This window comes from Takifugu flavidus, chromosome 7 (genome assembly GCF_003711565.1).
Source record: "Takifugu flavidus isolate HTHZ2018 chromosome 7, ASM371156v2, whole genome shotgun sequence".
In the NCBI taxonomy this organism is placed as follows: domain Eukaryota; kingdom Metazoa; phylum Chordata; class Actinopteri; order Tetraodontiformes; family Tetraodontidae; genus Takifugu; species Takifugu flavidus.
Window position 1 is genome coordinate 8,267,889 of NC_079526.1, and position 23,219 is coordinate 8,291,107.

Here is a 23,219-nt window from a genome sequence, read left to right on the forward strand (position 1 = left end):
GGGCGCGAGACCATGAGGAGCGCGGCTTCTCCTCCTGGCTCGGCTGCCTGGCAGACGCTCCCCTTTCAGGACCTTCGGCTTGCAAAGACCAGACTCAGATTTTCTTTGGTTCTGTTGGAGCTTCGGTTCTGACACCGTTTTAATCTCCTGCTGGGTCAAGAATGATCGTTCACCTGACAGCAGCCTGCGCAAATGCTAACAGCTAATAGGCTAATGGGTCCGTGGTGGATCCTCAGCTGTCAGTACTGGGATATACTGGCCAAATGCACTGGTTTTACTGGGACACACAGGCCCAAGAGGCTCTATGTACTGGGTATACTGGGATAAAAAGACACAGGAACCAGTCATTTAGAGTCCACCTGCAGTCAAAACCAAAGAGTCTGACTTCATTTATGGAGAGTTTCCAATATCCCTGCTCCTGGCCCCACATCCCTGCTCCTGGCCCCACATCCCTCCTCCTGGCCCCACATCCCTGCTCCTGGCCCCACATCCCTGCTCCTGGTCCCTCATCCCTGCTCCTGGCCCCACATCCCTGCTCCTGGTCCCACATCCCTGCTCCTGGTCCCTCATCCCTGCTCCTGGTCCCACATCCCTGCTCCTGGTCCCTCATCCCTGCTCCTGACCCCACATCCCTGCTCCTGACCCCACATCCCTGCTCCTGGTCCCTCATCCCTGCTCCTGGTCCCACATCCCTGCTCCTGGTCCCACATCCCTGCTCCTGACCCCACATCCCTGCTCCTGACCCCACATCCCTGCTCCTGGTCCCTCATCCCTGCTCCTGGTCCCACATCCCTGCTCCTGGTCCCACATCCCTGCTCCTGGCCCCACATCCCTGCTCCTGGTCCCACATCCCTGCTCCTGACCCCACATCCCTGCTCCTGGTCCCTCATCCCTGCTCCTGGTCCCACATCCCTGCTCCTGGTCCCTCATCCCTGCTCCTGGTCCCACATCCCTGCTCCTGGTCCCACATCCCTGCTCCTGAAACATAAATTCCATAAATTCCTCCCACTTCTCCTCTTTCCTCAATGTCCTCTCCTCCCACATCCCTGCTCCTGGCCCCACATCCCTGCTCCTGGTCCCACATCCCTGCTCCTGGCCCCACATCCCTGCTCCTGGTCCCACATCCCTGCTCCTGGTCCCACATCCCTGCTCCTGGTCCCTCATCCCTGCTCCTGGTCCCACATCCCTGCTCCTGGTCCCTCATCCCTGCTCCTGGCCCCACATCCCTGCTCCTGAAACATAAATTCCATAAATTCCTCCCACTTCTCCTCCTTTCCTCAATGTCCTCTCCTCCCCTCGATCCATCTCTGTCCTTCTGATCAATAATCAATCTGCCGGGGCCGACACCAGGAGCCCCACGCCATCTGTCTCCATTGGACAAAAAAAAAAACCAGAGTGAGGAAGAGACTGAAAGGGGGGAGAGGAAGGAGACACGGGTCAATCTATCTCCATCTATCTCCATCCCTGGTCAGCGCCACTCTGCCAGTATAGATCATAATTTGTAGAGGTGTAATTGCTGGTCAGAGATGGGGGGGAGTCAATAACATTTCTACTGCCGGTCCACCCCTACCTGCTCTCCTGCCTGACCCAGTTTCCCCTCTTCTCTCCTCTTCATCTCTTCCTCTCTGTCTTTGTCATTTTCTCACTTCTCTGCCTCTCTTCACTTTTCTCAATTCAATTTACAAAGATCCAAACAGTAGAAGAACATCATTTATCATCCTGTGTGTGTGTGTGTGTGTGTGTGTGTGTGTGTGTGTGTGTGTGTGTGTTGTTTTCCTCTTTGGTCCTGGAGGACCAGCACCAACATCGCCCACCTGCAGCCTCTCCTCCAGTGGTGATCTGACTCCCACTCAGGGACCAGGCACCTGGGAGCCCCTGAGCCTGGACGGATCCTGTAGCTGAGAGACGGTGAGAGTGAGACAGTGAGAGTGAGACAGTGAGAGTGAGACGGTGAGAGTGAGACGGTGAGAGTGAGACGGTGAGCCTGTGAGACGGTGAGACAGTGAGAGTGAGACAGTGAGAGTGAGAGAGTGAGAGTGAGACAGTGAGAGTGAGACAGTGAGAGTGAGCCTGTGAGCCATTTTGAACCTGCCTGTTCTTTGGTTCCGGACAGGAGTCAAACGGGGCGTCAGATTCTACACATTTGTTAGCACAACTGCTAAATCCAGAGCAGCAGTCTCTATCACCCCCCCCCTTGTTTATGATCCACTCTACGTCTCTGGATTCTTGTAATAACACTTTCACACAGATTCTAACACCTACTGATGTTTAACCTGCCAGTCTGCAGCTTTTGTTGCCCAGTGGAAACGGTCCACCCTGACTGTTCTATATGATATGCTAATATATTCTGAGCGGACGCTGGGATGATGCAGGTCCCCCCCCCCCACTGCCCCCCCACACTGTTCCCCACCACTGTTTTCTGCTGAAACCAGAGATCTGCAGTAATGAGTTGTTGAGGAGAGAAGGAATCCCATTCTGCTCGTAATTGTGGAAGGCTTCCCAGGAGTGTGTGTGTGTGTGTGTGTGTGTGTGTGTGTGTGGTGTGTGTGTGGTGTGTGTGGGTGTGTGTGTGGGTGTGTGTGTGTGTCCTTCACAGTGGAAACAGGAGCTTCCATGTTCATTTGATGACTGAGCAGAGAGCAAAGAAAGAGAAAGAAAGAGGATGAACAGATGGTAATGGAGGCACACAGATAAGACGGAGACAGAAGAGGAACCGTGATGATGATGATGATGATGATGGTGGTGGTGATGGTGAATGGTGATGATGGTGGTGTGATGATGATGAGGTGATGATGATGATGATGGTGGTGTGGTGTGATGATGATGATGGTGGTGATGATGATGATGATGGTGATGGTGGTGATGGTGGTGATGATGATGATGATGGTGGTGGTGATGATGATGATGATGATGATGATGTGTTATGATGATTCTGATGATGTGGTGATGATGATGATGATGGTTGGTGATGTTGATGATGTGATTATGGTGGTGATGTGGTGTGTATGATGATGATGTTATGATGATGATTTTGATGATGTTGGTGGTGATGATGATGATGATGTATGATGGTGGTGGTGATGATGATGGTGTGATGGTGGTGATCTGATGATGATGGTGATATGATGATGGTGCTGATGGTTGTGATGATTGATGATGATGATGATTGTGATGATGGTTTCTTTGATGGTGATGCTGATTATGACTGATGATGGTTTTGATGGTTTTGATTCGATCTGGTGATGACTGATGATGATGATGAGCTGGTGGTGATGTTGATGATATGATGCTGATGTGTCTGCTGATTCTATTGATGATTGCTGATGCTGCTGCTGATGCTTTGATGGTGGTGTGTGTTATGCTTGTTGGTGTTGCTGCTGCTGCTGGTGCTGCTGCTAGCTGGTGCTGCTGCTGCTGACTGCTGCTGTGGTGCTGGTGGTGCTGCTGCTGTGCTGCTGTGCTGCTGCTGACTGATGCTGCTGGTGGTGCTTGGTGCTGATGCTGATGCTTCTGATTCGGTGGTGGTGCTGCTGAGGTGCTTCTGCTGCTGCTCTGTTGATGCTGCTGCTTGCTGGTGCTGCTGTGGTGCTGGTGTTGGTGCTGGTGGTGCTGCTGCTGCTGGGTGGTGATGATGATGATGGTGGTGATGATGATGATGGTGGTGATGTGATGGTGATGATGATGGGTGGTGGTGATGATGGTGGGTGTGGTGATGTGATGGTGATGGTGGTGGTGGTGATGGTGGTGGTGGTGATGATGATGATGATAATGGTGGTGATGATGATGATGATGTGATGTGATGGTGGTGATGTGGTGGGTGATGTGATGATGGTGGTGGTGATGATGATGATGATGGTGGTGATGGTGGTGATGATGATGATGGTGGTGATGGTGGTGATGATGATGATGATGGTGATGATCATGATGGTGATGATGATGATGATGGTGATGATGATGGTGGTGATGGTGGTGATGATGATGATGATGATGGTGATGATGGTGGTGATGGTGGTGATGATGGTGATGTGATGATGGTGGTGGTGATGATGTGATGATGGTGGTGATGTGGTGATGATGATGATGGTGGTGATGGTGTGAGGTGATGATGATGATGATGGTGATGATCATGATGGTGATGATGATGATGATGGTGATGATGATGGTGGTGATGGTGGTGGTGATGATGGTGGTGATGATGGTGATGGTGGTGGTGGTGATGGTGGTGATGGTGGTGGTGGTGATGGTGGTGATGATGATGATGATGTGATGGTGATGATGGGATGATGGTGGTGATGGTGGTGATGGTGGTGATGATGATGATGGTGATGATGATGATGATAATGATGATGGTGATGATGGTGATGGTGGTGGTGGTGGTGATGGTGGTGATGATGATGATGGTGATGATGATGGTGGTGATGATGATGATGATGATGGTGGTGGTGGTGATGATGATGATGGTGGTGATGATGACGATGGTGGTGATGATGGTGGTGGTGATGATGATGGTGGTGATGATGGTGATGATGGTGGTGGTGATGATGATGATGGTGGTGGTGATGATGGTGATGGTGGTGATGATGATGATGATGATGATGGTGGTGATGATGATGAAGAGGATGATGATGATGGTGATGAAGAGGATATTTCCTCTTCATCAACCAAAGAGGGACGATCTGCTCTTTCACAGACCGTCAGTCAGTTTGTGTGTGTGTGTGTGTGTGTGTCCATGAGATTAACTATGAAATGTAGACCCTAACCCTATGTTTGTTATCGCTCTCTCTCTCTCACACACACACACACACACACACACACACACACACACACATACACTCTCTCACACACACCACACACACACACACACTCACACACACACACACGTACACTCTCTCACACACACCACACACACACACACACACACACACACATACACTCTCTCACACACACACACACACACTCACACACACACACACACACACACACACACTGTGTCGACACAGCTTGTCGTCCTTTTTTTCTTAAAACTCGTGCGTCTCTCTAAGCTCCATGGCGACACACACAGGTTACAGACAGCGACTGTCACTTTTAGACATTTGCTGCCTGTTTTTGCTGCCTGCTGGATAAAACATCTAAACTCGGTGCGGGATCTGCAGTTTGTCACAGTTCTTTATATGTGTCGCTCTGACAGTCACGCGGCTGCCGGAAGTGTAATTCATGTATGGACTCATGCATGGATCTTTTTTCCTGCGCGTGTCTGAGAGCAGCTCTTTATCGGACAGGTTCTAATTCTCCATCAGGAAACACAGAGAAAGAAAAACGCCCTCAGTAATCAGGTCTGCAGCCTCTCAGAACCGCGGCTCCAGCCATCCGCCGATCCTCTGGATCAGTGATATTAACAAAACACACGTTTCCATTTTAAAGTTCTTGTTCGTTCAAATCTGCCGCGATCGATTAACGTGATTCTTTTGACTGTTGATTGGCGGTGCAGTACATAAAGTGACCAGCAGAGGGACATCGTGGGACTCTCATCGATTATAGGCGTTTATATGATGTGTTTAAAGAGGAAAACATAAGCTGACCGAACACCTCAGGTATTTTCTCTTAATTTCTCACTATTTTGCAGTGGGAGAAGTGGTTTCTGTGGTCCAACAGAACCTCTGGCAGTCTAATGAGTCGGCTGTTGATGTGTATTCGTGGGACAAGACTGCCATCTAGTGGCCGCTTCTTTACATACAGATTTAACGTGAGGAGCTGTTGTTGTTGTTGTTGTTTGCTGTTTGTTGTCGTCGTCGCGTTTGTTGATACGCCAGCTCCTTTTCATTCTTGCGGATTGTTAAATGAAAAATAAACACACCACCACCACCAGAATCATATGACATTTAAAGTCCAAATTCGGACAAACCTATATCGTCTGTTTGTTTGTTTGGTGTTGCTGTGTGAGTCACTTCCGTGTTTATGTTTTGACATTATTATGCACTTTTGTTATAAAGCCTTTCGACGAGTGAACGATCCGCTCAACACGCGCAGCGGCGTCAACGCCATCGTGGCTGTGCTGACGCCTGACGGCCTGCAGGTGGCGCCACCGCTCTGTCGGCGGGGGGCTGCCGCAGGGATCAATGGGGTTTTATCTTAAACGTTTTGTTTTGTTTTCTCAAAGGACATTTAGGATGGCCTAACAGTTTTTAAAAAAAATACCATTTATATGAATTGACTGTGTCGCCTTTTATGATTTTGAGTGTTGCTTTATTTCATCTTCCTGATAAATTTAATTTGATTGAATTTAAAGCGGCTGGATAAACCAGGGACTGTAGATTATTTTGCATATTCTGACATCATTTTACATTTTAATACTTCAAGTTATTAATGGATAACTGGAGAACAAATGGATTACTTTATTACTGGTCGTTAGTAATTAAGATTTTAAAACACTAAAGGAGCCCCAGAGCCGCGTCTTAGCTCCTTTATTCCTTTTTTAAAACGTCGTTTTGTGAATTAAGCAATATTTTAAAGATCTCATCTCTAAAGATCTGATCGATTATATCCGCTGTTATGGGCTTTTAATTTTTTTTAAATGTTTTCTATATTTCTTTATTAAGAACTGAGAATATACAGATCTGAGGCGGTAAAAATCATTTATTCTTCTTGGTTATATCCCACATTATTTATTGTTGATTCCCGGCTCACAGACTATTTTTTGGTCTTAATTATGTCTTAATTCGTCTTAACAGAAATAATGAAGCATTTTCATAACTGCGCACAGTTCATGTGTCTGTGATCAATTATAAAATAACGAATTATTATAGTGTAGATAGAAATGACCATCCAGTTAGTTTGTTTAAAATAACATTTATTTGCAGAATATTCATACAGTGGCAGCACAGCTTGTAACATTTGAAGAGGAGTTGAGTTGATCCAGCACTTCACCACTAAATGTCCGAGCTGATAAATGAAACATAGCAGAGATTCATATATGAACTAATGTAATAATATAATACAGGCAGGTGGGAAAATACTAGAAACAAAACAGAGGAAATATGAGGAAAATTAAGTCATTTATAGAAAGAGAAAAAGGCATTTACACAAAGTTTTAAGTTCACATCAGGAAAAGGGGTTAACATGCTTCGCAATAACTTAATTCTTATTTTTTTCTGTGAGGAAAAGAATGTATTTTTAAGTTTAAAATTTTAATTTTATACACACATGAAGCTGAAAATTTGTCTTCTTTAAAGTCGCGACTGTCATTTTCTTTTTTTTAGTATTTTTAATTTTGTATCATGTAGGCTTTTTTTACTCATGTTATTGGTGGGAATAATAAATATCTTTTCATCTGCAGGTTATTTAATTGAAGAATAATCGGGTTCATGCGCGAAGTTTCCGTACTCAAACATAGAAAAGGATTTCGAATGACACAGAAGGGATTTTAGATTTTTCCTCTCAATAATCCTGTTATTTACAACCAAAAACATCACGTGACTTCAACACTTGCGGTTACAAATACAGCGGGACGCGTGTCTCTGCTCGGCCCCGCGGGCCTCACTGCTTCTCCGTCGTGTTGTTGACCAGAGGCCCGTACAGGCCGCCGCTGTAGCCCTGCTCCTTGTGCAACATCGTCCTGTCCCTGATCAGGTCGCTGAAGGCGTAGTCCATGGGGGGTCTGAAGCCCAGGGTGGGCATCAGGCCGGTGGTGGAGTAGGGCGTCATGAACGCCAGTCCCCGGCCGTGGGCCGAGTAGGCCAGCCGCAGCGGGTTCAGTCCCAGGTGGGTGCCCAGCGGGTAGGTGCTGGGGTCGGCGCCGAAGTGCGGGGTGTTGGGCTGCAGAGGCGAGAACGCGGAGCGGTTGCTCAGCGTCATGGCTCCGGGTAACAGGGGCCTCGTCGGCGCCGTGGAGGCGGCGGGAGGCGGCGGGGGCTGCTGCGCGCCTTGGAGCATCCTCTCGGCCGTCCACCCCTCGTCCGGCCCGGCCTTGTTGGAGCCCTGAGCACCGCTGTTGTTGAGGATCTGCTCGATGGCCTGGACCACGTCCTTCCCGCAGCCCTGCAGGACCAGCTCCAGGACGCTGCGCTTGTGGCTGGGGAACACCCGGGTCAGGATGTCGATGGCGTTCATGTGGCGGGAGGCCGCGGAGGACGGGGACGGCTCCTGCTCGTCCTTGTCGGTCTCGGAACCGGAATCGGATCCGATGGAGCTGACGGAGCCCGGAGTTTCTCCTCCGTCTTTCAGAGGCTTCGAGACAGGCGAGTTGATGAAAGACTCGCTGTCTCCGTTCTCGGAACCGGAGCCTCCGTGCCGGCCGTCCGGGGAGGACATGCCCGGGGCGGAGTCGCTCTCGGCGGATGCAGATTTGCCCGCAGCCTGCTGAGGGGTGGTGGGGCCGGACAGCTGGCCCTTCGAAAAAGTCTCGAACTTCTGGACACTTGAGTCTGTGAACACAATCAGAACATGAGGAACAGAAGACAGGCAAACACTTGAGGCTTAGCCTCCAACAAATATAAACAAGCGGAGCATAAAATCTAAATAAATTAGAGAAATAAATAGGAGTTTGTAGAAATCTGAAGGATCATCCTGACGGGAAAAATCTTAATGACAACTGCCAACATTGAGGAGCCGGCACCGGGACCGGGACTGTGCTGAGGCGGCGGATGGATCCAACATTTAATGGTAGAATAAGTCAGAAAATCTCACATTCACCCCGTTTTAGTGAGACTTTGGGACCCACTCACCCGAGTTACTCTCGCTGCTGACTGATCCGAACACCTCGTAGTTGGGGCGCGGCGGGATGATGCCGTTGGCGGCGGCCAGCGCGAGCCCCTCGGCGGTGCCGTAGAGCAGCTGCAGCTCCCGGACCTCGTTCTCCTCCTGCGCCTGCTGCCGCCGCAGCGCCACCTGCGCCGCCATCACGCGCTGCCTCTCCGCGATCAGCGTGCACTTGGCGCACATGCAGTCCTTCCAGCGGCAGTAGCGCTTGTGGCCCTTGAGCGCGGACACCACGCCGTGGTTCCGGCAGCGGGCGCACTTCGGGGTGCGCGGATACTTGTCGGTGGCGCGCAGGAGGAGCGGAGGCCCGCGCAGCAGGTTGCCGGCCATGGACACCGGGATGGAGGCTGCCGCCGCGGCCGCCGCCGCCGCCGCCGCCGCCCCCGGGTGGACTTGTGACGCGGAGGAAGCTGTGGGGAGCTCCGGTCGCAGGTCCATGTCCTGGTCACTCGCACGGCTAAACACTTGGAAAGAGATCTGCTTTCTGGAGGAGCTGCTGTTTGGTTCTGTCGCTGAGCTTCTCACACACGCGCGGTGCTTCTCAGCATCTTGGCGCAACAGGTTCTGTCTACTGTAAAAAAAAATAAAAAATTAATATATCAGGCAAAAATCTGCGGTGGGAAAGGTCGAAGGCGCCTGGAGAGGAGGCGAGGGATGGAAGCTGAGATCCGGACAGAGGGTGCGCGCAGAGAAAGCAGCATTCCAGCCGGAACCGGAGTGGAAAAGTGTCCAGGAGGAGCGGAGCTTGTTACTGAGACACTAACTTCCTGCAGAGACTGTCGCTGGATACAGATCTGCCGCTCCGTCTCTATTGTTGCTCCTGCGTTTTCATTAGACAAATTTGACAACAATGTGGCGCCTGTCATTGGCCGAAGGGGGAAGGAGAGCTCTGATTGGCCTGGCTGCCTTTTCTACTGTGTCCACCTGAGTTCTGCTTCCTATTATCAAGTGTTAAGAATCTGAAGGGACTCTTAGGGAAACTAAAATCGATGCCGCGCACCTTTAAAAGGCGAATTTCATAGAATTTGAACAATAGTCTGTGTTATAGGTCGTCTCGATTAATATTCAAATATCGTCATTATCGCTCTAATTGCTTCCAGTAAATGAGTGCAGTGATATTCTGTACATTTTGTTAACGCATAGACCTGTGCAGAATATTGTAAATGAAGATGATTGCTGAAAAAATAAAATATAGTGACTTTAGTCTGGTCTGCTGTGGAGGTAAGTGGGCTGACATTTATTCTATTGACCGCAGAGGACAGAACAGATCGATCATGTTTGTGCGGGTGATTGAAGGTTTATTGGTGACGCTAATGTGGCTCATTTACAGCCACCGACTCTTTTAAACTGCTTCTACATGTTTGTATGACGTGTTTTATTGGTTCGATCTCTACAAAAACTAGTTTCTGAATATCGACGCAGTTTGGTAGATACGAGCGTGGCCTTGCATGCTTATTCTGCATTTTTCACCATTTTCATGCGCTAGTTTTTTTTTAAATTAAACAAATATAAAATATCTTTATATTTATTTGTGACACTTTGTTAGTCGTGTGCAAATTCATCAATGTTTGTAGCTAATTTCATTATATATTCGTTTGATGATGAGTAGAGTTAAAATTAAATTAAAAAAATATATACGTACTTTTTGTTTAATATATTGTATTTTTATTCATTTATTACCTCACAAATTTAAGTCTAAAGTTATGATGACGTACATTTATGATGTTGCTAATTTTCCCTCTCGTATTTTTTTTTTTTTTTTTTTTTTTTATCATTGACACAATATACTATGATAAGATAGCTATAAAATAAATCGCATCCTTTAACATGTTAATATATTATGTTAATATTAGCCATTGGCTACTTTTTGCGTTATCGGCCGAATTAAACCAGGATTTTCCATCTCGCCCGCTGTCTTTTTAATTAAACTCTCTAAAATCGAGCTGTCTTTTCAGTCATTACCTGACAGATGATCTACCGTGTGTGTGTGTGTGTGTGTGTGCGTGTGTGTGAGGAGGCCGTGCAGTAGCAACGCGCCACCTGCTTTATCCGCACCTTCATTTGGCAGCAGTGTGGAATCCGATTAAATAGTTCTAGATGTGCTTGTCAGTTTCTCGGAGGTATCATAACAACAGTTTTGGAGAACAACAATCTGAAGCTGGATGGAGAAGAAACGGACCCCCTCCTCCCCCTGCCCCCCCCTCCTCCTCCTCCTCTCTCCTCCCTTTCTGGGCTCATTGTTTACTTTCTGAATCACTGTAAGCAAATGCCATCTGTTTCCCTCGCCGCTGTCATCTGCACCTTAATTACCTAGCCAACAGGCTAATAGAGACGATATTAAAACTACATCTTTCTGACATTCAAAGTAATTATCTGCAGGCGACGAGCGCGCCCGGCAGCGAACTGCGCGTCGTGCGTGCTGACGTGATAGTTGCAAACAGCCAGAGAAAGGACGGTTAAAGGGGAGAGGAGCCACCTGATGGAGGGGTGTTTAAGAAGAGTGGACATCTCTCAGGATCCACACAAACACGCCACTGAAACCGGATTAATCATGAAATCAGATGTCACAGGCGTCGCGCACGTCGAGCTGACGCACAAGTATTTTTTTAATGCTTTATGACGGGGATTACGCGCCCCATTATTCCCCTCGGCCAATTAAAAATGCCCCCCGCGCCACTAAAAGTGACTGTGGGGACTCGGGAATTTTTTTTTACCCACTTCATTAGGCCCATACATCAAAAAAAAAAACCATGCCGGGCTTTCATTTCTTTCAGCGAGGCTACAGACCAATGGGTTTTTAACACCCTTTTAAGATGACAACAAAGGCCATGCTTGACCCAACATATGTAGCAGCATGTTTCCGCTGCCCCCGCACCCCGGCGCGGCTTTCTCGCGGCCTCTCCTCCGGCCGCCGCCCCGCCTGCGGCCCGGCTGGGCCCGGATCCCCTCCCGCGCTCTCCCGCAGCAGCGGGCCGCGCTGTCACACAGAGGCAGAGGTTAGAGTAGCAGTTAGACAAGGGGCCGAGGAGAAAAGGAGCGCACGGGGGTTTTTTCACACCAGTATTTACACGCTTGACGGGCGCACCGAGCGGGCCCGGGATTACAGACAAGAGGCTGTTAACCCGCAACTTCACACCCGCTCCAGCGCGCAGGGGAAGTGGATCACGCATTCCTTTAAGGGCAGAGTCAGGGGACATGTGCAGGAGGGAGCTAAGGCGCGCCGAGGAACGCTGAGGCACAACAGTAACATAAAGGCGCTCGACGAGGGTGGAGCCCGGACAAAAGAGCGCAGATGTGGATTTAAAACTGAAAAATGAGATGAAAGAACAGACGATCCAGAAACCAGACAAATCAGAAGTGTTCCCGACCGACGCGGCCCATTGGTATGGTTGGACGGAGGAGCCTCCACGGGGCTGAATGTTAACTCTGGATTAGATGAAGAGCCTCTCGACTGAACGGCCACTTTGCGCATCATGAATCGGAGCTGCGGGGTCATGAGGCGCGAACACTTGACCTGGAGGGGCTCACGAGCCGCTCCTCAGCCGCTGCAACAGCACTTCAGGACGGCCGACAATGGGACACGAACAGGGCTCCATCCCTGCCAAAGATTTTGGCCGTGCACGCGCGCGCGCACACATAAAGTGCGGTGTCTGTGCCCGTGGGCCGGGCTGCCAGGGATTACCGTTGTTTAATGAACGGGCAACAAGTGTTCATCAACACGCCGGGATTATTGGGCCCGTCCACCGTCCCAGCAGAATATAATTCCGGTGTGTGTAGGAGACACGCACGCACGCAGCCACGCGCGCACGCAGCCTCACACACACTCGCCTCGGCCAATTAAAACGCGCTCTCCGCGGCTCTGTCCCTCCACATCTGCCTTCTTTTCTCCACCGCCGAATGGCGCAGAAAGGAAGGCAGCTCGTGAATAGGCGCTCATTGAGATCACAGATGGAGTATGGCTTTCTTTTTGCAAGAAATTTGAGAAACACTATTGTTCCCAATCAAAACTCAATGTGTTCGCCTACAATGGTGCCGGCTTTGAGCTCCGCCGCCTCAATTGGCCTTGTTTTTGAAACTTGAAGTGTTCGGCACAAAGACCTGGCCCTCCTAGTCACCAGCGCCTCTCTGCAGTGTGTGTGTGTGTGTGTGTGTGTGTGTGTGTGTGTGTGTGTGTGTGTGTGCGAGCGCTCTTACGAAAAAAAAAATTCACAATTAATATGAAGCTGTAATTGCTCCCCTTCACGCCGCTGCACCCATTCAGGACCCCACTGGTCCATTTATTGCTTTATCCCATGCGGCTGGTAATCCGAATACCAGAGATTTTCCCCTTAAACTGCAATAATTAACGGAGCAGCCAGTCGACAGAGAGCAGCTACCACGATCATAAACGAGCAACTTGGAGGTTTGAATATTTTAAACGTTACTTTAAACTTTAATTATTACGATCAGACTTTAACGAAATCGCTTTGTATTTATGTATAATTCGTTATATTATATCCGTTTTTCTTTTTTTTCTCCACATTCTGGGACGTGAAACGGACAAATAAAATTCGGTTCTTTAATTCCGTTTAATTTTTATTTTTTTAAATAGATAACCTTATTTGACTTCACCGTTAGGAGTCCCATAACTCGGGCAGCCCTGCAGTCTCTGCCCAGCGCCCTCTGGGAAGACACCAGTAAAACCAGTGCGGGGTTTACGGGCCTACTGGTTCACGCGTTGGTGTTTTCAAGAGAGCGATTATTGGATTAATTTAAACGAATGCAGTTTAACGCAAATGTAGAGATAAAAATAATAAACTGTCGTTGTAAGAGGATTAAATCTCTCAATTTCTCTAAATGATGAATCTTAAATAAAGATTATTGGTTTTATGTTTAGAAAAAAATCTATAATCCAATTAAAAATTTAAAAACGAATTATAATTAATGATGCACTGACACAACTTTAATGGCCTTATTTAACCTGATTAATGGATGCAGAGCATAATTATATATTTTTTCATACATACCTATATTTTTATTTTGTAAACAGACCGATAAAAATCAACATTTTGTTATCCTACTGATTAATGTGTGTGCAGATGATGAAGGGAAACCGAATTAATCTGTTCTGACCCCCGAGCTGCCGTCGTGAGGCAGAATTACATCATTTTACTCCTTTCGACAACCTATTAAATGCATTTTCCTTTTGAGGTCGGTCTGTCCCGCACAGAATACGTGGAGCAGGACGACAAGAGCTTTTATTTGCTCTCAAATAAATCAAAGATTCTCCCCAAACAGGGACGCTAAAGCCCCGTTTAATCAGATTTCCAGGCTGCCAGCAAAACGTGTTGTTTTGATTAAAAAACAAGGTTTTCCACGTCTATTGTGTCAATGACAAACAGTCCTGTGAACACAGACATAGAAGACCCCCCCAATCGTGCCCACCCAACAGTTTAAGCTGCAAAGATTCTGTTTCTGGCAGGACGGCCATCTCTGAGAAAGTAAACTCGGGGTGACCCTCCAGGTTAGGCCAGTCTGGGATAGCAGAGGAGGCTCGGGGACCTCGGAGGGTCCCACTTCAAAAGGAGGGAGGGGAGCTGGTGAGGAATTCTGTCCCCTCACCAGCAGGCTGCATTCTTGACCCCGCCGAGCTGCTTAAACATCGTGGACAGCCTTCCCGTTTTCTTGTTATCCAGGAATCAAACCCGATGTTGCCACCACGGTGATGACATCAGCAGAGTAACCCCAGACACCCCCGCCCCCCCGCTGCTGTGACAACCCTGATTAAGACATCAAGTGGGACTTATAGGAAAAGTTGTTTTAAGAGAATGCTTTTGAAATGGACTGAAATGGGGTAAAAAAAATACTTATTAGACTTTTTTTGTCTTCAGACAGGTTTTTTCTTCTATTGTCATGAGGGGGTGTGGGGGGGGGGGTTGTTTAAATATATGGTCCAAGGCAAGATTCAACTGTCAAATAAATAAATAGTAAAATAAAAACTGTTCAGTGTTTGGGGAGAGGCCACAGTCATCAGCTGTTCATGTCCGGAATAAACTCTGATCAAAAGATAAATAATTTAACAAATGTGGAGAAATTACAACATTGGCCTCAAAATATGAAGTTGTTGAAAACGGTGCCGCAGCTAAACACACTTTGCTCTCATCAGATTCAAAATCTGCCCCACAAACAAGAGATGAGCTTAATCAAATTTGGGAGACAAACCTGCGTCTGTCTGACATTTCTGCAGCGCTGCCGCGTCCAAACTGCTGGAAACTGTAATCTCACAGTCCAGAGGAGCGGCTGTATGCACGCCGTTGCCCCGGGAGGCGGAGGAACGGGGCAGATTAGCAGAGGTGCACATGCCTCCTCCTCCTCCCTCTGGCCTCCGGCTGCAAGGCCAGCACGCCCCAACGCCTCATTTCACCCTGAATCTCAACTAACCTGAAGCAAACGCTCCTCTTCATCCAAGTTGTCTGCGCAGTAACGGGCTCGGTGCTGAGGACACGCCCCCCCGCAGGTCCACGTCACCGTGTAAACCCCCGCCGGTCCCAGCCGGAGCCTGGAGCGACGTCCCGCCGGGCCCAACCTGTGGAAGTACGGCCGGCTGAGCACAGCAGACCCACTCACCCACTCACCCACTCGCTCCTCGCGTGAGAGGGAGCAGCTGACAAACCCGCTCAGGAATCCTTGTGCACTCAACTCACCGTGCACCAGCTATTACCCACCTCTGAATGGAATTAAAGGAAATGAGTTGCTTCATGAACACTAAAGACAGGACACATTATCACCCGTGAAAGCTCCACTCTTCTCTTTAGGTGTGATTTCTTCGTCATTAATTAATAAAAGCGGGCGAAGTGGAAGTGAGGCTGATTTAATCAATAAACAAGCGCGCCCGTGACTCCGGGGTGCTTAAACTTTGTCTTTAGCCGTCGGGAGAACTCGCTGCAGATGGAAGTCTAAGCCTGCGTGATCTCCCCTCGCCACAGCCGCAGAACGAGCGGCGGCGTGGTTGGTATCAGCAGGTGGTGCACGTGCAGGAGCATGTGGGTGAACAGTTGTTGGGAGAGGTGCCGCCACACAGAGACGTGAAGGTGCGTATCTGACGGACGACCTGGCCAACGCGCCCAATTAAACTGGGAGCTAAACGGGAATAAACTCAAATCGCCCAAAACAGAACTTCCTATTAAACTTGTTCGGACACTTCCGGAACGTTATGACGACGGTGAATTTGGATTTTCAAAGGCGATATTATGGTTATAGTGATATCAGACCAATACACATCAAATGGTTCATTAGAGATGAGGTGGTTTGGTTCAAAGTGTGTTTCCATGAGACGGAGGGAAGGACCCGGAACCCTGAGGCTGAGAGAAGAACCAGAGTGGATGAAAACAGATGTTGACAGCAGAAACGGATGTTCATGATCATATATTTATATAATGTATATCAAACTAAAACTGTTACAGCATCAAACTTAAAACAAATCAAAAAAGAAAAAAAAAAAAAAAAAAAAAAGACCTGAAAACTCGTCAATCAGTCAGGTTGTGGATCAGAAGAGGCTCAAACCAGGAGTGGAACAGAAGAGACGGGCGCTGCAGACGCTGAACAGTCTGCTCTCCCGGGGGCAGGTGGCGGACGGAGGAAGGAAGGAAGGGGCAGCGGGGCGGGGGCGGGCAGATCCACAGTGGCTACTGCAGGCGGGGAAGGAGACGGCCAGGCGGCACCACTCTTGGCTTCACTGTTTCGGACTTTTACAGTCTCACGCACACAAAACCATGAGCTAAAAAAAAAGAAGCAGTGTGTCTGGATTTGGGACAACCGAGGGACACGTCCTCCTATCTACCGCCTCTTTACTCCAGTCAGCAGACTGTGTTGGTGTTGTCAGTGGTGGGGACGTGTGTCCAGTTGTGGACTGTGTGAGGGGGTCTGGGGGGGGGGGGGGGGGTGAGAGTGCGGCTGTGTGCTTGTGGTACTGATGCTGCTCCTCTGTGCAACACGTGTACACCAGAAATTCATGTGCCACAACCCGGTGGAGAGCACTGAAGCTTACTTGCACTTGTGTCACTGGATGTGCATGCTGTGTGTGTGTGTGTGTGGTGTGTGTGTGCGTGTGTGTGTGTCTGGGCCCACATGGGGCCCGTGCTTAGTGACGGGTGTGTGTCCAGCCAGTTCGTGGATCAGTCAGTCAGTCCTGTGTGATCAGTTCCTATTCTTTAGCCTCCAGAAACAGGGTCTCCTGTGGAAACAGCTTGGCGTCGAGCAGAGTTGACCCGGGGTCCAACTGGGTAATCTGGGGAGGACACACAGGAAATCACTGGTCAAGCCGAGCAGATCGTCTCTGTCACTGACAAATAAAACAATGCACAAATAAAACAATGCGCATGTAATATCAGTGAGGAGCCATGTCAGCACTTCTTTAGTCTGTCACCCAGCAGCAGAATAACTGTCCCCTGTGTGTGTGTGTGTGTGTGTGTGTGTGTGTGTGTGTGTGTTCAATGTATATAATCAACACAAACACTTTCAAAAATATCAGTTGTCATCTGAGCAACGAGAGCTGATTTTGTAGAAAGGAGCATCAGGTTTATTTTAAAAGGGCTCTAATCCAGAAGCAACTAATGAAGGTTTTACGGGGGCGTTGCCATAAAGGAGTAATGGTCGAGGACTCATTTCAGCCATGAGGAGCGGAAAAAATGGTTGACGGCAGTGCAGAAGAGAGGAGGTATCTGTTTTCAACAGCAGCAGCGGAGGAATAAAGCAGTGCCACCCACCACGGAGCTGATGGAGTTAACCGACATGAAGGGCTCTGACCCATGTTTTTATAAAACAGGACAATCTGGCTCTTTCTCCGACACCCACCAACACGCTGAGCCTCTTAGCTTATGTGAGCTAATCACCGGAGGGCTTGTGTTACACTGGGCCAATCTAACACCTGGGCTGGAGGGGCGAGGTGCTGTGACACCACGATGTGTCCAGAGCTTATCTGAGGACCGCTGTGTCGGCCCTTCTGATTAGGACTCCCATTCTAACCTCACAGCGGGATAATTAACCGGCTCCGCGTACCTGATGCAGAAGGTCAGAGGGCATCGTAAAGGTCGACCTCACAACACGCAGAGCGACAGCGCTCGAACACACGTTTGGAAAAACACAGGAACGTGAAGTCCTCAACAGCTCCTTTAAAACGGAGTAATTATGAGGAAAGGCTGGAAAAACGGAGGAGTTTAGCACAAACATCTTAATTGAAATCCTTTAAAAAACAAACAATAACCTAATCCCTGGTGGAGAGAACCTCAACAACCAACCCGCTGCCTGAGCGTTAAAGTCGGGAGGCTGCGAGGTCTCGGAGAGAACGGCGTGAACCCTCTGAACAGAAGGTGAGTAAATGAGCGAAAAGTCAGGATACGCCAGCATCAGACGACCTATCCGTCTCCCAAATGTCAGACCAAGTGCACATCAGGTGGTCTTTGACTCCGCGTCTTTCATCTCCTTGTTCTCATTTCGACGTGTTATTTAGACTCTTGACTTCCCAGACAGGTCCCGGGAGCCCGCTGTGTACAGGGAGGGGCTGCTATGTCAACCTTATGCCCCTCACCTTCCCGGCTGTCTCAGGCACGGCAGGGAGTGTTAGGATGTTAGGAAGGGATGTAAGCTGGTGTAAGTGTGTGTGTGTGTGTGTGTGTGTGTGTGTGTCACAAACATGGAGGAAAAATAATAAAATAAAAGGACCAACAGGGCTGTTGCTGCTTTGTTTCTTCCACCTCGGGGGGGCAGCGCATCACAAATGGCTGCCATGCTAATGAACCCGACAGGCTGTTGTGACCCCACAGCATCAGGTATGAGTAAATGAGGCTTGAGGGTGGAGCAGGTGCGCGCGTGTGTGAATGTGCATCTGCGGACCCCACGACAGCGTCGGTGCTGGGTGTGTGTGGCTCTGGGCGAATTCTGAGAGCGAGTCTGTGCACCAGGGAGACCTGATGGGGGAAGAGCAGCATCTGAGTCTGAGGAGGAAAGCAGGGAAACAAGATGCCACACTGACACAGGAGACGTGGCGCCATCGGTGATTGTTTACATTGTTATCCAATTAACAGACCATAAGCATGGAGGCATCTGTCAACAAACAAAGCTGTTGTTTTTCCTCTGCTCTGCATAAGCCATATTCTCTGCTGCTCCTTTGCCGCCATGCATACATACGGACATACTGTACATACATAAGACATCGAGCGCTCTGCTTTGCAGTTTGTTTTCAACCCCGAGTCAATATAATTTTCAGCAGCCAATTTCAATCGAATAAACGGAGGAATATGACAAAGGGTGATCCAGGCCTTAATTAAAAACACACAAATTAACAGAATTAAAAAGACTAAACTGCTTCCTGCCTGATGCAGGAAAGATCTCTGAGCTCAGCAGTTTTAAAGTCTAATTTTAAAACTGGAAGCAATTAAAATGACAGATGGTGTTTCTCAGCACTCTTTGATATTTTGTCTTTATTTCGCCACTAAAAAATTCAGATGTACGCTATCAATAGATCAGATCTGATGTTATCACGCCGCGCGTTCGCTCTCATTATTAATTAGCACTTAACACGGAGTTGAAAATAAATACCGCGATCGTATTTCACTTGATTCAAATGAATAAAACAAACTAATAACAGAGGACGCCACACCGACGAACGCCCAGCTGGGAAAGAAAAGAAAGGGAAAATAAACAGGGGCGCCCAAGATGTCCGCTTCTAACATAATCAAACGTGCAGCTGAAAAAACGCATTTTTAATGAAGCCATTACAGGCCGCACTATGTTAATTAAAACCAAATAACTTGCCCGTTTTAGACTAGTGTTGTCAAGTGTTTATTTGACCAATTACAAAAGCAGTGGGAGATCATTATCTGCTGCCAGGAGCGCTGACAGCACGGAGCGCCGGGGCGAGAACAGAAAGGGACAGGCTAGGATACGCTGCTTCAAAGGAAGAAATGTGCCGCAAAGACTGGGAGGGAAAACATGGGGGAGAGGGAGGGAGGGAGGGAGGAGAGGGGGGGGAGAGGGGGGAGAGGGAGGGAGGGAGAGAGGGAGAGAGGGAGGGGGGAGAGGGAGGGAGGGAGGGAGGGGGAGAGGGAGAGAGGGAGGGGGGAGAGAGGGGAGGGAGAGAGAGGGGGAGAGGGAGAGAGAGGGAGGGGGGAGAGGGAGAGAGAGAGAGGGAGAGGGAGGAGAGAGGGAGAGGGAGAGAGGAGGGAGGGCGAGGAAGAGAGAGAGGGAGCGGAGAGAGGGAGAGAGAGAGAGAGGAGAGGGAGGAGGGAGGGAGAGGGAGGGGACGAGAGGAGGGAGGGAGAGGAGACGGGGCGGAGAAGGACGAGAGAGGGAGGGAGGGAGAGAGGCGAGGTGGGGAGAAGGGGAGAGAGGGAGAGAGAGAGGGAGGGAAGATGAGAGGGAGGAGAGGGGAGGAGGAGGGAGAGAGAGAGGGGGGGAGGGAGGGAGAGAGAGGGGGAAGAGCGGAGGGAGTAGAGGAGAGGGAGGGAGATAAGGGGGAGGGAGAGGAGAGGGGGAGAGGGAGGGATGAGAGAGAGGAGGGAGAGAGAGGAGAGGGGGGGAGGGAGGGGGGAGGGAGGGAGAGAGAGAGGGAGGGGGCCGAGAGAGGGAGGGGGAGAGAGGAGAGAGGAGAGAGAGGGAGGGAGGAGAGAGGGAGAGAGAGGGGAGGAGAGCGAGAGAGAGGGGGGGAGGGAGGGAGAGAGAGGGGGAGAGGGAGGGAGGAGAGAGAGGAGCGAGGGAGAGAGAAAGGGGGAGGGAGAGAGGGAGGAGGGGAGGGAGAGAGAGAGGGAGAAGAGAGGAGAGGGGGGGAGGGAGGGAGAGAGAGAGGGAAGAGAGAGAGGGGAAGGGGGGGAGAGAGGGAGAGGGAGGAGAGAGGGAGAGAGGGGGGGAGGGAGGGAGAGAGAGAGAGAGAGAGAGGGGGAGGGAGGGAAGAGAGAGAGGAGAGAGAGGGTAGAGGGGGGAGGGAGGAGAGAGAGAGGGAGAGGAGAGAGAGGGAGGGAGGAGAGAGAGGGAGAGAGATAGGGAGGGAGAGAGAGGGAGAGAGAGAAGGGGCTGGAAGGGAGGAAGAGAGAGGGGGGAGGGAGGGAGAGAGAGAGGAGGAGAGAGGGAGGGAGAGAGGAGAAGGGAGGGAGAAAGGGGGAGGGAGAGAGAGGGGGAGGAGGGAGGGAGAGAGAGAGGGAGAGGAGAGGGAGAGAGAGGGAGGGAGGGAGGGAGAGAGAGAGGGAGAGAGGGGGGAAGGGGGGAGAGAGGGAGAGGGAGAGAGAGGGAGAGAGGGGGGGGGGAGGGAGAGAGAGAGAGAGAGAGAGGGGGAGAGGGGGGGAGGGAGAGGGAGAGAGGGGGGGGGGGGGTACAGACAGACTTCAGCCTCCAGACAGAAGCTTTTGCTCTTGCAGGACAGTTCTCCTGGAGGATGGAAAGATCAGGAATGAACTTGTTTTCAAAGAAGTTGAGAAATAGGCAACATTTTCCCCCTCCTGGAATTCGCTTTAAAAAAAAAAAAAAAAGAATTGATTTTTCAGACAACTTTGTAAATGCTGAGAACTCTCAAAAAGTTAACATTATTGTAAGCTGAGATGGCATTTGTTGGGAAATAGGTGGATTTACAACTGATCGTCTGACTTTTCCATCTTTGACTAAATTCATTCACGAGTGGTGTGTGCGACGCCGCTCGCCGACACCCCGAGGAAGTGGCTTTGAGCGAAACTTAAAATAAACATCTACAGTCCTTCCTGTGAGCAGCCTCGGTTCAGATCACAGGATAAGAAACGCAAACTGACGATTAAAACAGATGTAAAATCTACTGAAACAAACCCCCCCCCCCCCCCCCCCCCCGTCCCAGTTTATTTTTTAGCATCTCCTCCATGGTTTTGTCTGATTATTGGGACCGATTCTCGGACAGAACTGGAAGAAGGATTAAGAGGAGGTGAAACAGAGTATCGGAGCGGGACCACCGACCCATGATCCACCGACCCATGATCCACCGACCCATGATCCATGATCCACGTCACCGATGTGTGGGGGTGCGCGAGCAGCCAGCAGGAAGAGGCCGATCCCACCGACAGTCTAAACATGTTCACCGCAGGCCTTGTAAAGCAGTTGGTGCTCAACAAGTATCAAAGCGGAAGGAGGAATCTCGTGAATCAAAAGCTGAAAACTGAAACACTAAAAGTCCCCCACCACCCCCCCCCCACCCGCCCCTTCCTCAAACTCGCTGACAGACATGGAAACGGAGGCAGGGTTAGTTCCCTGAGCACGGCTAAGCCTCGTACAAATGATGCCAATGTAAGGCCTGCTGTAGCGCTGAAGAGATAAGCCACTGGAACCAAATGCTGAGGAGGAGAGTCCGTCCAAAAACTGGAGACTCGTAGATTGTTGAATTAAAAGCCATGAAACCTGTGTGGCGTGTTGAGTCGGGGATATACTGGTGGGAAAAGGGGGATAAAATGTAGCCATGGGCACATTTTGGCCACGAAAGATGCGATTTATCAATAAAAGGTAGATTTGTGCCCCTGTTGAACGTCTGCAGAGCCTGAAATTGAGCAGGATAAGAAGAGTGCGAAGCAGCGGAGCACGAGGAGGAGGTGTCAACAGTTGTGCAGTATTCCGAATGCAATAGTGCTGCATCCTCTGGTCCTGGCAGAGCAACAGTGAGAGCGTCTGGATGGATGGAGGCTTTCTGCTCCTCTCCCATTTAATTACAACAGAGAGCTGCGGGATTAGACGTTCACAGCCTCAAACTGGCACCACCACCGAGCTCCTTCTCCTCCAACAATCACCCGCCTTTCTGTTTTCAGGGCGTTGCCCCCCCCCATCTTCATCTTTTTAATATCATTTCCACTTCTATCTTTCAGACTGTTTCTCTGATTGAATCTTTTCGTCGAGGCTTTCCTCTCCTCCGTTTCTGCAGCCACCATCCTCCTCTCTTCTCCACCCCCCCTCTAATCCCCCCCATCCTGTTTTTCCTGAATTTCATCTGCAACGCAGACACATCTTTATCTCTGTCTCAAACACATGTTTACTCTTGATTATAAAGAGACAACTGTGAATCCTTTAAGTGACAAAGTTGTGAGTGGGGCATGTGTTTGCTTGAAAATATTTGTGAATGTGTTGAAGTGTGCGATTGTGATCAAGAGTGTCGTCGAGGCGTTAATGTGTGTGTTAGTTTGAGGTGTTTGTGCCCTTGTGGTCTCTACAGAATATGATGGCACATTGCCGGGCAAGCCTACACACACACACACACACACACACACACACACACACACACACACACACCCTTCTATACAACCAGTCACCAATCACTCACTCCCTCCATACATGCACTGCACTCCTGATTAATGGAAATCCCATTTTTGTTTCCAGCAGCATGGCTAATTAAACTGGTGGTTAAAACAGTGCTCATTAACTCGCCACTGAGGAGTGAGGCAACCAGGCCCTCTAATGACTGCCTGTAGCTGAGTGAGAGCTGCTGGCTG

At 49.6% G+C, this 23,219-nt stretch overlaps 2 protein-coding genes across 2 annotated transcripts in view; both read right to left on the reverse strand.

Annotated features, from left to right (window-relative positions):
- Positions 1–6,830: 6,830 nt before the first annotated feature.
- Positions 6,831–10,933, reverse strand: dmrta2 (DMRT-like family A2). The gene is made up of 2 exons (XM_057038969.1): positions 8,721–10,933; positions 6,831–8,420 (listed from the first exon to the last, which is right to left on the reverse strand). The coding sequence occupies exons 1-2, from the start codon at positions 9,190–9,192 to the stop codon at positions 7,534–7,536; spliced, it is 1,359 nt and encodes a 452-aa protein (XP_056894949.1). The 5' UTR covers positions 9,193–10,933; the 3' UTR covers positions 6,831–7,533.
- A 5,209-nt stretch (positions 10,934–16,142) lies between these two features.
- faf1 (Fas (TNFRSF6) associated factor 1) overlaps positions 16,143–23,219 on the reverse strand; it is a 43,891-nt gene continuing 36,814 nt past the window's right edge. Inside the window, exon 19 of the mRNA XM_057037513.1 lies at positions 16,143–17,020. Within this exon, the coding sequence (XP_056893493.1) occupies positions 16,937–17,020 (84 nt within the window). The 3' untranslated portion in view covers positions 16,143–16,936. The remainder of the gene's footprint in view (positions 17,021–23,219) is intronic.

Bases quoted from the DNA above. Each gene is read 5' to 3' on its own strand.
- dmrta2 (XM_057038969.1), bottom strand. From the start codon at position 9,192: ATGGACCTGCGACCGGAGCTCCCCACAGCTTCCTCCGCGTCACAAGTC. The intron at 8,421-8,720 runs GTGAGTGGGTCC...TTGTGTTCACAG, and splicing joins CAGCAGCGAGAGTAACTCGG to ACTCAAGTGTCCAGAAGTTC.